Below are 15,363 nucleotides of genomic sequence, written 5' to 3'. Positions count from 1 at the left end.
ATGGAATGGTTAAGAAGCTTGCCTAAGGTCTCCCATCAGTAAATGGAGGAGCCCAGATTTGAAACTGAAAAATCTAGATCTTACACTCAGGTGCCGCCTGTTTTGCATTGCATTGCAGGTGGATGCTTTAACACTGAGCCACCGGGGAAGCCCTCACGTGCAGCCTCTTAGTAGCAATCCCAAAGGGAAGTATCAGGAAACGGGGAAACTGGGGAGAGAGGCAGGGTATTTATTACCTGTATCTCAGAGATGAAGATGCTGAACTAGCTAACAACTGCTTAAAGGCAGGATCACTCATTAGTTACTGAAGTGTTGGGATTTGAAGAGGACCAGCAGAAAAAGTATGGTAAGCTCATATTTGAATTCCGGCAGAATACTCATTGTGTGACTTTGAGCAAATTATTCAACCTGAGTCTTAGTAACAAGCACATAGTAGATGCTCAATAAAGCCAGCACCCACCTCCCCGCCCCCGCCCCCGCCCCCCACCCGCACCCGCACTTTTTGTCTGCTGTTTCTAACTCTGATCTTGGGCAAGTCTTTTTAACGTTCTGACTCAAGTTTCTTCATCTATAAAATGAGGTGATGATGACGAAGGGCTTACTTGGTTGACCCAAGACCATCTGGGTAAGAACACAGTAAGTGGAAGTTATCAGTATAACCATGGGGCTGTGCTGTCGGGCTTGCACCGTGTGCTCGGGTCGTTAGGGCCGAACAGGCTCAGGCTTGAGCTGTGATCGACACCAGGTGTACCTCCCCTATCCACCACCCCTACGCAAATTCTCCTGGCATCGCTGAGTTGGTTTCCTGCTTTTACTAGCGGCCGGCGGTTCCCCGCCCCCCCCACCCCCTACTAAACTGGGTGCGCGCGTCTTATCTCCGTGTGACTTCTCTGCCGCTTCTCCCTCCCCACGCCGGCGGCCGCTCGAAGGAGGGGGCAGCCCCGTGAGCACCCCCGCGGGGCGAAGGTTGCACCCGGCGAGGGCGCATCCTGGGCCCGGCGCCCCGCCCTGTCGAGCTCCAGGCCCCGCCTCCGCCTTCGCCCGCGCTGAGTACCGCTCTCCGATTGGTTGGCGGCACGCAGCCTCTCCGCCCCCTACAAGGGAATAAAAGCCTCTGGCTCCGCGAATCCCGTAGAGTAAACCCAGACAGGCGCTGGCCGCCGTTCTTCTGTCTTCGCGTTCTGCGGTGCCCGCTGGAGCCCGCTACCATCGTCCCCAAGACGTGCTGCCCTGCATCCGTAGCCATGTGTCGAACCCTGGCCGCCTTCCCCACCTCCTGCCTGGAGAGGTAAGAGCAGCTTGTCCAGATGCCTAGGGGAAGAAGAACAAGTCCCACCAACCTTAGGGAGTGAAGCGGCGGGCTTGCAGACCTGTGTGGTCTGGAGAACAGGATGAAAGTGACTTCAGAGGCATAGGTCAACTTGGTTCCACGTTCTCAGATGCCTCTCTTAGATTCTCAGGGAAGGACGGGTGACGGGAACCGAGGAGGCAAAGCGAAGGGAAGCAGGGGGACCACTGTTTCCTGCCATTCCCCATCATTCCTCTGACAAGTGGTGGACCTACTGCAGGAAGACTGCGGTGGCATCGCCAGGCAAACTGAGTCTTCCCGTTTCTTAAGCACTTGGTTTTCATTCCAAGTTATAGATCTAAGGGCATGGCCTCCTCTGATCCTGGAAATACAGGGAACTGTTTTTCAGGCCCTCAGTGAGGGATGTCCCCACTTCCCAGGGTGCTACACACCCACTCCAATCTTTGCTGGAGCCGGTGGCTGGGAAGGAAAAAGTAAAGATGAAGGCAGAAAATCGGCTTCCACACAGCTCCAAAAATATTTGTGACAAGCCTAGAGAGTACTGAATTGCCTTCTGCTAAATCAACAGGCACAAAAAGTGTGACTTAAGTGGGGAAAAAGCCTATGTTTGCTATACTGCAAACCCCCAAACTGAAAGACAGTCCAGTCACGGCTCAGATATTGCATTCATTGTTTCTGGGCTCATGATACTGATGAGAGAGGTGAAGCGTAAGCCCTGGGAACAGCTGTGGGTTCCCAGAAACCCTCAGGCTTGGAATTTGGGTGGCACAAACCTGTAGTCTTCTGGGACTTCATGGATCTCTCTCATGAGCTCATGCTTTGCCTTCCAGAGCCAAAGAATTCAAGACACGGCTGGGGATCTTTCTTCATAAGTCAGAACTGGGCTCTGATACTGGGAGTGTTGGCAAGTTCGAGTGGGGCAGTAAACACAGCAAAGAGGGGTAAGTCCCGCCAACCAGCCTGGAGCCCCTAGAGGGAAGGAGCCAGATTTAGGAAGGGAGCCCTGAGAAGGAAAACACTAGGAGAAACTAGGACATACCATCGTGGACCTTGGTGACCTCTTCCTAGAGATTGTAATGGAACTTGCTGGTCTGCTATGGCTGTCTGGCTCATGGGTGACTGGGTGGATGGCTCCAGCCTTCTAAGTCCACCAACAAATGAAGATACCCAGGGTTGGAACGTCTAGTTACTAGATTCTCCCGTCTGGAGATGCCATTGCGTGTGTGACGAGGGCAAGGGCAGGGCCCAAGGCCACTGGACTCTGCTGCTGCTTGCATGCAGCTTACCGGGAAGCCCTGTTATATTGACCATCAACTGTGGCAGGTGCTGTGCTGGACTCTGGGGTTGTGGGTAGGCATAATCTCTATTCAGGAGACCCTCATTTCCTTGAGAAAGTGTACAGAACAAACCGAGAGGGGAATCGGAGGAATTTTGGACAGCAAAAGCACAGTCTTAGATATTTACTGAGGGCTGGAAGGTCCCTGTTCTGGTTTCTGGTTACTAGGTTGTCCTCTAGAAAACACAACCTTTTCCCTAAACCTCAGCAAAAAGTTGGGGAGTTTGAGGAGTCAGCTCCGGTAGTTTTGCTGAGCAAGCCTCCGTGTGGATTATGCAACTTCAGAGTTCTGGCTGGGATTTGTGCTATGTATTAGTTTGTTGTTGTTGTTTTTTAAATTAAAATCTTGCCCCCCCCTCCTTTTTTTAGCAAAAACTTCTCAGAAGACGTGCTGGGATGGAAAGAGTCATTTGACTTGCTGCTGAGCAGTAAAAGTGAGTTGCGTCTGTTGTGTCTGTCTGTGGATGGCACACGGGTGGCACATGGGTACCCATGTACTGCAGAGCCAGCCTGAGGATGCTGAGAACGTGGGCAAAATAATAGTAATAGTAATAATAATTCCCTACTGTGTCAGCCTCTATCCAGAATACAAAGGCAGGTCCTTGTTTGAGAAAATTACATCCCCAAAATAGAGCCCTTAACTACAATTGCTGTCTTCTTTTATTCCCGGCTGGCTGTCTCCGCTGTCTGACCTGTCTCTTCCTCTCTCCCTGCAACCCCAGATGGAGTGGCCGCCTTCCACGCCTTCCTGAAGACAGAGTTCAGCGAGGAGAACCTGGAGTTCTGGCTGGCCTGTGAGGAGTTCAAGAAGCTCCGGTCCGCTACCAAGCTGGCATCCCGGGCTCACCGGATCTTTGAGGAGTTCATCTGCGGTGAAGCCCCCAAAGAGGTCAGAGCCATGACACGTTGCAGGGGTCCTGCAGACCCTGCCTGCTCCCTCCCCACTGAGAACTGGGGATGATCAGGGGCCAGTAAGGGAAGGGCCAGGTTTAGAAGCAGAGTGGCCTTATCTGACACAGGAGGCTGGAGATCAAAAAAGCCAGGCTCCAGGCCACCCCTGGGTACCGTTACCCTCAGATATCACTGGGACTGGAGGGGTTGGCAGGAGTTTTGGCTTCTGTCCACACCTACCTTTGTAAACTAAGCCCTTTTTAGAGACTCAGAATACTTAACACAAGTGCGGAGACAGGTCATCGTAGGATAACCTGACTCAGTCACTCAGGTCTGTGGTTGGTGACCCTTTCAATCTTCCCTCTGGCCTCCACCGTGTTTGATAAGGAATATGAGGCCACCTCTTGGAGAGAAGGAAGTAATGGCTTACCTTTGTATCTTATTTTGTATTTATTTTCTGAGCATTTTTATTTCTCCCATAAAGATATGTTAGGCACCAGTTACATGCAAGGCACATTTATAGTCCTCAAGGATATGGCAGTGAACACAAAGCTTCTACCCCAGTGAGAGAAGATGACAGTAACCAATTAAATAATTATTGCCAGAGGGTGCTCTGTGCTCTGATAAAAAGAAAGCAGGCTATGAGAGGGAGGACCAGGGTACAGGGTCGGAGGATGTGACACAGGAAACAGAAAATACAAAGATCAGAGAGTGCCTTTGTGCTCACAGGCCAGCAAGTGGGCCCGTGTGGAGCGGGAAGTGAGAGAGTGGGAGGTGATGCCACACAGGTGGCAGGCGGCCAGGTGCTGGCCCCGGTAGCCTTGTGGGCTCAGCACCCATGTCGGCCTTTTCTCGGAGTGATGGGGAACAACAGAACTGCTAGCAAACTGGCTTGTGCTTTGTAAGGCTGTCTTTGCTGCTAGGTGGAGAACAGACCCTGGGGTTCAGGGGAGGAGAGAGAGACCCGATAGCAGGTGCTGGCAGTAGCCTAGGAGAGAGGTGGTGATGACTCGAACCTGGGTTGTCACAGAGAAACAGGTGAAAAGAGGGTGGATCTGTGCCCATTCTTAACATCTCCTGGGTTGTTCTGAGAGAGTGGAGAGTAGAAGGGAGGACAGGCCCAGAGCTGAAAAGCCCACTGATGGTCAACTCAGCAGAGCCCCAGTTCCTGGTTCAGAACCCAGTGCTCCTTCCACTGCCCCCCGCCAGTCCTCCCAGGCCTGCCAGTCCCCTCACCCTGGCTCTGAGCCCCCCACTCACCCACGTGCTTATCCTCCTTCCCACAGGTGAATATAGACCACGAGACCAGGCAGCTGACCAGGACGAACCTGCAGGCCGCCACGGCTGCATGCTTCGACGCAGCGCAGCGGAAGGTGCGAGCCCTGATGGAGAAGGACTCCTACCCGCGCTTCCTGAAGTCCCCCACTTACCGGGACCTGGCCACCCAAGCCATGGCCGCCTCTGCCTCCCCGTCCAGCGGCAGCCCAGCTGAGCCCTCGCACACCTGAGCCTCAGGGCCTGGAAGGAGCCAGCCGGGCAGAGAGATTGAGTCACCCACCCCCGAGGTGCTGTCCCCTTGGGGGAGGCAGGTTCTGCAAAGCAAGAGAGGACAGCGAAGGAAAAAGCTGACCCGGTGACACCCTCACCTCCAGATCCTTGGGACTGAATTCCATGCGTGAGAGGGTCACCCCACTTCTAGGACCTGTGGGCCAGGGCTGAAGATGAGGGTTGTGGGGCTTTTAAGGGGGGGAAGAATGATGGTGCAAGAGTCATCATTGGCTCTGGCCATTCTCAACAGGACAAGCGATATTTCCAGGGGGCTTTGCGAAATGCATGGATAAAGGGGAACTTGAAAATGAGGGAGAGAAAGGCAACCAGCTTAGCCAGTTTTGCCTGTCGAACGGTTGACCTGTTTTCCTAATTTCCAGACTGTCCTGGGCATGAAGGGAGCCATGGATGGTGGAGTCTTCTCATCCTGTTCTCCTCACCTGCCTCTGGGCTACGGCTGGGTCGGGGGGTGCCTAGCTTGCACCTCTCAACACTTCTGTGTCCAGCCTGGCAGTCTTGTCAAGGCCAGAGAACCAATGTGATGCTTGCCCCGAATGAGATATTTACCTCAAAAACTGGCTTTCAAGCCCCTCTCCAAATCAGTAGAGAGCCCCGAAAACAGGCCATCTTGCCCATGCGAAATGAACCTTGGTGCTCTTGGTGGGTTCTTGCGGGGGCCTCTGACTCCATGTGTGCCACCGGGTCCACCTGTGAGCAGGACCTGCTGAGAGCCTCTTGCTGGGATGTGTCCCCTCTTAGCTCTGAGCTGCCTGGAGCAAGACGTGGGGCCTCTTGGTGAGTGGCTAGTCCAGCCCTTACGCTGGGCAGGGTGGAACGAGGGGGAAAGGGCTCCTGGGAGACAAACCTCATGGCAGTTCCAGAAAGTCCTGTTTAAATCAAGCTAATATTTTATTTTTGTAAGGATGAGAACAGGGAAAAAGAGATTCCCCAGGATGGAAGGGGAACCTTGTGTTTCTTTCCTATAGCTTGTTGGGATGTACTCACTGGGGTGTTGATGAGAAATGAGGCAGGGACCTCGATGAACTTGGACAGCCTGTAGAAGCTGGGAATGAAACTGGGACGGAGAGAGGCTGCTGGGAAGAGCAGGACTAGGGGAAATCAGAACCTGCTTGTCACCCCAGGGCATCACCAAACACCCATTCCCTGGTGGGACTTCTGCCCCAGCTGGGCTGGGGAGGTGAATTAACCAGGCAGCCCCTCTTGCCCCCAGGGAATTCACACTGTTCTCTCTGCGCTAGGAGCTCCTCCAGGAGAAAAGTATTTAAGTCTAACATATTGTTGGTTTTGAGACAGTGGTCATGGCACATTATTTTTTATTGCTGTTGTGTTGTTGCTATTGTTATTTATTGTTATTTGTGCGTCTGCCTCTCCTGGAGAATCCACAGGAGCTGGTAGCCTGGCTGTCTCCCTCTTTCCAGCAGACGCTACCTCTTGAAGTGCTGGGAACCTCTTGGCGCCCACCAGGAACTCCTCGCCGTTTAAATATTTATTTATTGTTGACCACGGGAGCTGGTTTCCTAGATGTGAATGATGTACTTATTCAATCCCCATTTTCCTATTGCAGCATGTTATTTTATTGTGAAATAAAAATAAAACCCAAACACGAGATCAATCCTGTCTGCAAGGGATGTGTGGTCAGGGGAAGAGGGAAGGGAAGTGCTCAGGGTTGGGGGTTCCTTGTGGGAGAGCTGGTCTCCAGAAATGTCACAGGACACGCGGGGAAGCTTGCTGGTGTATGGGCAGAGGTGCACGTCCAAGGCCCGAGTCTAACGGTGGCCTCCAGGATGGTAACTTCCTTCAGCTGGTGATTGCCCAGCTCATGTCAAGCTGTTGTGTCCTGTTGATGGTGAGCCTAGCCTGGGACCTGGGACCCTTTGCAGCAAGGCTGCAATGCTTGTACCTGGATACACGTCTCCTTCAGCAACAAAATGCAAAGGAACTGTGGGACTCAAAAGAACCCCGTGCATGCACAGCTGGGGCAAATTCTGTACTCAAAAGATACAAAGAGACCAAAAAACACAACTGCCACTTTTGAGCAGCCTAGAGCAAAAATAGGGTACTGTGCAGACACCCTGCACACAACACCAACTAAGGGGTGGACAGAACACCTAGGCTACCCCTCCTGCCTAAGCCTTGAACAACACGCCACCCTCCCTTCACAAAGGAACCAGCTCCCCACTCCTCTCCTCAGGGAGTGAGCAAGCAAGGGAACCTGTTTGCTCTCACTCCCCGCTGCTGCAGCAGGGGCCCCAGTTGAGCCACGCCTGAATTTCTTGTCTGGCCTCCAGTCAATTTCTATTGATTGGGGAAGGCCAAGAATCCTGGCTGGTAACAGTTGGACCTGGCTCAGCTATCATTGCAGAGCCCATCTCCTCTGTCCACCTGACCCAGCATGAGCCATTCCTGGTTCTTAGAACAGCAAGGGGTGGCTCCCCCTGGCCAAGTAGCTGCACATTATCAGTTGCAGGGGCTGCAGGGGGGGCACTTCCGTGCCATTTTCACCTTTGCCCATTTCCAATTTGCATTGGTGCACTTTTGGGCTTCCCTCACTCAGTTGGTAAAGAATCCACCTGCAATGCGGGAGACCTGGGTTCGATTCCTGGGTTGGGAAAATCCCCTGGAGAAGGGAAAAGCTACCCACTCCAGTACTCTGGCCTGGAGAATTCTATGGACTGTATAGTCCATGGGGTCACAAAGAGTTGACATGACTGAATGACTTTTCATTTCACTATGAATTCAAGGAATTAGCATTCCTTATAATTTCATAGACATCTCTGAGATGAACTTTGGGAAGCCACTTGTTGCTTGGAACTACTCCATTCCCAGGGAGGAGAATGAGCAGTTTGTGCTGGGTTAGAAAGAACTTGGCGTTAGGCTTGCAAGGATCAAAACTGCTCTTCCTCTGACAGTCACCTCCTTGTTCTCCCCAAATTCTTCTCTAAGTTGAATTATCTGTCTATATACAAATCTAGGCCTTATATTGACTTTTATTTTCCCCTCATTGTTAGTTTTCAGAGAAAGCAATGGCACCCCACTCCAGTTCTCTTGCCCGGAAAATCTCAGGGACGGGGGAGCCTGGTGGGCTGCTGTCTATAGGGTCGCACAGAGTCGGACACAACTGAAGTGACTTAGCAGCAGCAGCGTTGTTAGTCTGAGTAAAGTGACCAGACTTCGGGTGCATTAAGTAGAAAAGCCCATGGAATCACATTTGAAGCCCAGATCTAAGGGGCAGTTGTGTGTGTGATGCCAGGAGGGATTCTGAGGTTAAAGGCCAGAAAGGAAGATGGGAACAAACACCAGGGCAGGCCCTGATCTCGTTTAGTCCAATGACAGCTCTGTGAGGTAGGTGTGATAACCCTATGATACAGATGGGGAAACTGAAGCTCCCAGGGGTGGGGTCTGGGGGAACATGCCCAGGGAAGTCGGTTTGAGAGAGGGGCAGAGATGAGATCTGAATACAATTAAACCTAGGCGGGGTGGGGGTGGGTGGGAAGTCCAGTCTGTGAGAGATGGTCAAGGGATATGATCCATGAGGGAAGAAAAAAGATGGTACCCAGAGAGTCAGGAACCTTGTCCCCATTACTTTCCTTCCACCTTTTTGTCTTTTTTTTTTTTTTTTTTAAACATGCATTTATTGTATCTAGTGCATCCTGCATGCCTGCCAGAAAACCAAAAATAGCTGTAACTGTAGGTGGCCTCAGCTAATGGTGGATGGGGATTCTGGGTAAGTTCAGACAAGGGCACAAATGTGTATTTTCTGATTCAGTATAGGCTTCCCAGGTGGCTCAGTGGTAAAGAACCTGCCTACAAGTGCAGGAGACTCGGGTTGAGATCCTGGATTGGGAAGATCCCATGGAGGAGGAAATGGAAACCCACCCTGGTATTCTTGCCTGGGAAATCCCATGGACAGTGGAGATCTGTGGGCTACCGTGTATGGGGTTGCCAAGAGTCAGACACGATTAAATGACTGAGCGTGCATGTATGGGTGCCAGTAGGAAATGGTGGGTGTGGTCGGCGAATGGTAGAGGAATGAATGGGGGCAGATGGACTTCCAGGGACTGAGGTGGGTCCTGGCAGGCTTCTCATCCAGTAAGTCCATCCTCAAGACTTGTCGCCCTCTCCTAGCCCTTCTTCACATGCAGGATGGTCTTGAAGCCCATGATGCAGCCTCAAGGTGGTAGATACTCATTAGAGAAAAAGAAGACTCTTGGCTGGCCTTGGAGACCAATGGCTCTTGGTCTGTCAGGTGTCAGGCTCAGATCACACACAGGACCCCTATTGTATTGGTTCTCAGAGTGTTTAAGAGAGTTCCTGGATATCTTGCAGCCAGCAAGAAGTCTCCAGCATCTTTAAACTCACCCACTCAGTTCCTCCCCCCAGCACTTCAGGCTTTGGCTTAGTACCCAAAGCCCTTCTTGAGTGGGCCGCCCATCCTTCTCCGGCCTCTGCTCCCTCACCTGCCCTTTGAAAACAAATCGTTCATGGTTCCCGCACTCACCCTACTATTCAAGCCTCCTGGCTTCTGCCTCCTGGCCCACCTCCCTGCTGTGTTGCCTACTCTCATCACAGCTACCTACAGCCTCCTTCAGCAGCCTAGGGAAGCAACTTTCAAAAGCTGGCCGAGGTGTCTTTCTGGGGCGCTGTTCCTGAGCCTTTGGGTCTGATCATGGACACCTGTGCTTCACCTGTCCCCACTGTGCCAGTCTTTAGCCATAAAGCAGTGATCAGAGCAGTTCGTGCCTGCATTCAAGCCCTTCAGTGGCTCTCCTTTGACCCTGAGAGAGTCCAGCTCTCAGGATGACATACAAGGCTCACTCTGACCTGACACAAGGCCCTCTTAATGACTTCCCCCCTGCCCAGGTGGCCCTTACCCACCTGCTGTTTTTCTCTGCTTGGAATGTCTTTTTCCTTTTATTTGTTTTTAAAAATTAGAGCTTGAGAGCTGTGGAGGATAATGCCCTCCTCAAAAAGCCTCTTGAAAATCTAGCAAAACCATCACCTTCTTAAGTGAAGCCTTCCCAGACAGCCATTTCCTGGAATCTCTCTGACACTTCAGTGATTCTAGGACAGCCTTGCCAACTAAAAAAAAAAAAAAAAGCTCATAACCTGAAATTTGAGACAGGAGGCAGCATCTCAGGTAGCCCTTGAGAAGCTGCTCTGGAGGTGGGGGTGGGAGTGAGGGTGTGGTGGGGGGAAAGGGAAGGAGGGGAGACAAGGAGGAGGGTGGGGAAGGGAGTCAGGTTATATAGAAGTTTGTAACAAAGGAGGCAGATAGTCTGAACATCGAAGATTATTGTTAATTAAGGAAAATCAGCTATCTCAAGGAATTTAGGGCTCGTCTATGTATGGGAAGATGAAAGAGTCAGGGCTCACTGAACTCATTCCTTTCATATGCATCTCAGCTATCTGGGGCCTGTATCCTATTTTTCTTTTTAATTTTGTTGCATCCTCAGTCACTGTAGGGAGTGGTGGGAGCTGACAGCCGCTGGATTGCAGGCACGGTTCTCCCTTCTGGGGGCCCTCGGGGCTCAGAAATTCACATTTGGAGGGCAGAATCTCAAACCGATGCCTGTGACATCCTTGTTTATAGATGTGGCAGGAGATATTCCTTTTCACACCCTCTTCTTACCTTGACTACTTCATGTAAGACATGTCACTGTCACTTACCTCTTCGCAGCTCTTTTTTTCACTAAACCACTCTCTTCAAGATTGGGAGCCATATTATTTGATACAATAGGACAGAACAGACCATGGCAGACTGCAACCCAGCCTGTAGAGTTGGAATGTTGGAGTAGAAACTGGTTCATTCATTGTATGACCTGGGGGAGTGATTAAACTTCTCCAAAGGCTTAGGTCTCTCATCTGTAAATGAGGATAATAAGAGTGCATGCACCCTTCATAGAGCATGGAATGAAAACATGTTTGGCACAACATTGATGTTTCATGAATATTAAACTGTAATTATTATCTGATTCCAGTCACTCAGCATAGTCAATAACTATTTAATGACTTTTGAAAATAATGGAAGAGTCACAATTCAAAGCCAGGATTCCAAGTCTACTTTTTTAAGTATAGTACAGCTGTTTCCATACTGTATTTTATTCGCTATGAAGGGCATTCCAGAATTTCAGGAGAGGGAATCAAATGTTGAGACATTAATCCAGATAGTATTCACTTAAAGCCAGGTTGGCTGATGCTATTTCCCAATCAGTCCTGTTGTTTCCTGTGACTGTGGAGGCCTGGCCCATCCCTCACCAGGCCATTCCACACTCTCTGCTGCCTCCCTGTGGCTATGTCAAATCAGGCTATACAAACTTTTTCCCTGGAATTGCCTGTTGTTCAGTCGCTAAGTCACGTCTGACTCTTTGCAACCTCATGGACTGTAGCACGCCAGGCTCCTCTGTCCTCCACTATCTCCTAGAGTTTCCTGAGTTTCATGACCATTGAGTCAGTGATGCTACCTAACCATTGTATCCTCTACCATTGCCTTCTTCTTTTGTCTTCAATCTTTCCCAGCCTCAGGGTCTTTTCCAATGAGTTGGTTCTTTGCTTCACATGGCCAAAATATTGGAGCTTCAGCATTAGCAATAGTCCTTCCAATGAATATTCAGGGTTGATTTCCTTTAGGATTGACTGGTTTGATCTCCTTGCAGTCCAAGGGACTCTCAAGAGTCTTCTCCAGCACCACAATTCATCCAGCATCATTTCTTTGGCACTCAGCCTACTTTACGGTTCAACTCTCACATCCATAGGTGACTTACTGGAAAAACCATGGTTTCGACTATATGGGCCTTTGTCGCCAAAGTGATGTCTCTACTTTTTAATACACTGTCTGGGTTTGTCATAGCTTTTCTTCCAAGGAGCAAGCATTTTTAATTTCATGGCGGCAGTCACCATCCTCAGTGATTTTGGAGCCCAGGAAAATAAAATCTGTCACTGCTTCCACTTTTTCTTCTTCCATTTGCTATGAAGTGATGGGACCAGATGCCAGGATCTTATATTTTTTGAATGTTGAGTTTCAAGCCAACTTTTTCACTCTCCTATTTCACCCTCATCAAAAGACTCCCTTGTTCTTCTTCACTTCCTGCCGTTAGAGTCACATCATCTGTGTATCTGAGGTTGTTGATGTTTCTCCCAGCAATCTTGATTCCAACTTGTGATTCACCCAGCCTGGCATTTTCCATGATGTGCTCTGCTTATAACTTAAATAAGCAGGGTGACAATATAGAGCCTTGACGTACTCCTTTTCTAATTTTGAGCCACTCTGTTGTTCCATGACCATTTCTAACTGTTGCTTCTTGACCTGCATACAGGTTTCTCAGAAGACAGGTAAGGTGGTCTGGTATTCCCATTTCTTTAAGACTTTTCCACAGTTTCTTGTGATCCACACAGTCAAAGGCTTTAACACTGTCAATAAGGCAGAAGTAGATATTTTCCTGGAACTCTTTAGCTTTGTCCGTAATCTAATGAATATTGGCAGTTTGATCTCTGGTTCCTCAGCCTTTTCTAAACCCAGTTTGAACATATGGAAGTTCTTGATTCATGTACTGCTGAAGCCTAGCTTGAAAGATTTTGAGCATAACCTTGCTAGTGTGTGAAATAAGTGCAATTGTGTGGTAGTTTGAACACTCTTTGGTATTGCCCTTCTTTGGGACTGAACTTTTCCAGTCCTGTAGCCACTGCTGAGTGTTCCAAATTTTTGGCATATTGAGTGCAGCACTTTCACAGCATCATCTTTTAGGATTTGAAATAGCTCAGCTAGAATTCTGTCACTTCCACTATCTTTGTTTATAGTAATGCTTCTTAAGGCACACTTAACATTATATTCCAGGATGTCTGGCTCTAGGTGAGTGACCACACCATTGTGGTTATCTGAAGAAATCTCTAGTCTTTCCAACACTATTGTTTTCCTCTATTTCTTTGCACTATTCATTTAAGAAGGCCTTCTTATCTCTCCTTGCTATTCTCTGGAACTCTCTGTTCAGTTGGGTATATCTTTTCCTTTCTCCCTTGCTTTTTGCTTCTCTTATTTCCTCAGCTATTTGTAAGGCCTCCTCAGACAACCATTTGGCCTTCTTTCAGTTCTTTTCCTTTTGGGATAGTTTTGGTCACTGCCTCTTATACAATGTTACAAACCTCCATCCATAGTTCTTCAGACACTTTGTCTACCAGATCTAATTCTGTTTGTTACTTCCACTGTATAATCATAAGGGGTTTGGTTTAGGTCATACCTGAATGGTCTAGCAGTTTCCCCTACTTTCTTCAATTTAAGCCTGAATTTTGCAATAAGGAGCTGATGATCTAAGCCACAGTCAGCTCCAGGTCTTGTTTTTGCTGACTGTATAGAGCTTCTCCATCTTTGTCTGCAATGAACATAATCAATCTGATTTTGGTATTGACCATCCATTGACATCCATGTGTAGAGTCATCTCTCATGTTATTGGAAGAGGGTGTTTGCTATGACCAGTGTGTTCTCTTGGCCAAACTCTGTTAGCCTTTTCCCTGCTTCATTTTGTACTCCACGGCCAAACTAGCTGGTTAGTCTGGATATCTCTTGACTTCCTACTTTTTGCGTTTTGATCCTCTGTGATGAAAAGGACATCTTTTTTTGATGTTAGCTCTAGAAGGTGCCAGGTCTTCATAAAACTGGTCAACTTCAGCTTCTTCAGCATCAGTGGTTGGGGCAAAAACTTGGATGACTGTGATATTGAATGGTTTGCCTTGAAAATGAATGAAAATCATTCTGTCATTTTTGAAACTGTGCCCAAGTACTGCATTCCAGACTCCTTTGTTGATGATGAGGACTACTCCATTTCTTCTGAGAAACTGCCTAATTTTGCTCTGAGTTAAATTTGACTCTTTCCTTTGGAATTATATCCAAGAGATATAACCTTTAGTTTTGTTTATTAATGCAGTTTAATAATGATGTTTAATTGAATTGAAAATTATTAGCATAATTGTTAAGATAGCTCAATAGGTACAGGGGTTACAGTAAGATTTCTTTAGTCAGCAGGGCTGACCTTAACTTAAAAAATTGAAGCTCTTGGTGTGGATGTGGAGAAAAAGGAACCCCTGTGCACAGTTCATGAGATTGTAAATTGTAAATTTCTCAAGATAGAAAACAGTGTGGAGCCTCCTCAGAAAATTAAAAATGGAACTGTCATATGATCTATTAATTCCCCTTCTTTTCATATTGTAGCTATATGGGATAATGGGTGTTAACTAAATCTATTGTGGTAATTACTTCATAGTATATGTGAATCAATACATCGTGCTGTATAACTTTAATTTCTAGAATGACATATGTCAGCTGTTTTTCAATAAAACTAGAGGGAATTCCCTGGCAGTTAGGACTTGGCACTTTCATTGCCAAGGCCTGGGTTTGATTCCTGGCCATATGTCATGGACAAAAAAATCAAAATAAAAAAGTAAAATAAAACTAGAAAAAAATTTTAATGGAAGCTCTTAGGTAACAAGAACAAGGTGTTCGGGGCATATTAAGTGGTGATCACAAGGTAATTCACTGTTACTGAACCTTTTAAATTGGCCCAGCTGTTCAAATTACTTTCTGAGGAGAAGAAAGATTTAAAACTTAAATAATTGAGGAATGATCCTAAGGGTAAGGAATGTAATGTAGTTAGGTGCTAGATAATGGAGTTTCAGTTTTCATTATTTAGAAAATATCTCTCTTGACTCATAATTCCCATTCTGGTGTTTTCAGCCTTCCTCATTCTACTTATTATTCTCTGTAGGATTTTCCCCATAAAGCACATTATACATAATTTACTTATTTTGTTCATTTTCTGGCTTCTTCCACCAGAATGAGGGTAGGCATCTTTCTCTGTGCTATTCCTTGAGGTAGCTCAAATCTCTAGAACAATTGAATTCACTTAATCACTTTGTGCCTCATTTTCTCCATCTGTACAATGGGGTCACAACAGCATCTATCTCAGGACTTAAGTGACTAAACAACAACAAGAATGTGTAATTTTTGTTGGCTCAGAACAGTTCCTACAGCATACTAAAGAGCTACGTAAGTGCTTGCTGCTACCATCATTATCATTAGTTCAGATAGCAAAAGCAGTGTGTGCAGAGACATGGATGTGGGAAGCAGTACGATGTGATGGGGGACTGGATGGTAGTAGTGATGATGCCCATAAGGAACTGGGATGATAGGGTCATGATATCATGACCTGAAATCATGTTCAGTTCAGTTCAGTTCAGTTCAGTCACTCAGTCGTGTCCAACTCTTTGCCCC

At 48.0% G+C, this 15,363-nt stretch overlaps 1 protein-coding gene across 1 annotated transcript; it reads left to right on the top strand.

Annotated features, from left to right (window-relative positions):
• The first annotated feature begins 1,164 nt into the window (after positions 1-1,164).
• RGS16 (regulator of G protein signaling 16) lies at positions 1,165-5,448 on the top strand. The gene is made up of 5 exons (XM_068986193.1): positions 1,165-1,288; positions 2,140-2,250; positions 3,015-3,079; positions 3,368-3,534; positions 4,823-5,448. The coding sequence occupies exons 1-5, from the start codon at positions 1,245-1,247 to the stop codon at positions 5,042-5,044; spliced, it is 609 nt and encodes a 202-aa protein (XP_068842294.1). The 5' UTR covers positions 1,165-1,244; the 3' UTR covers positions 5,045-5,448.
• The last annotated feature ends 9,915 nt before the right edge of the window (positions 5,449-15,363 follow it).

Source organism: Capricornis sumatraensis, chromosome 14 (assembly GCF_032405125.1).
Source record: "Capricornis sumatraensis isolate serow.1 chromosome 14, serow.2, whole genome shotgun sequence".
Lineage (NCBI taxonomy): Eukaryota > Metazoa > Chordata > Mammalia > Artiodactyla > Bovidae > Capricornis > Capricornis sumatraensis.
The sequence above is the reverse complement of the archived record's forward strand: the minus strand, read 5'-3'. Positions and strand labels throughout refer to the sequence as shown.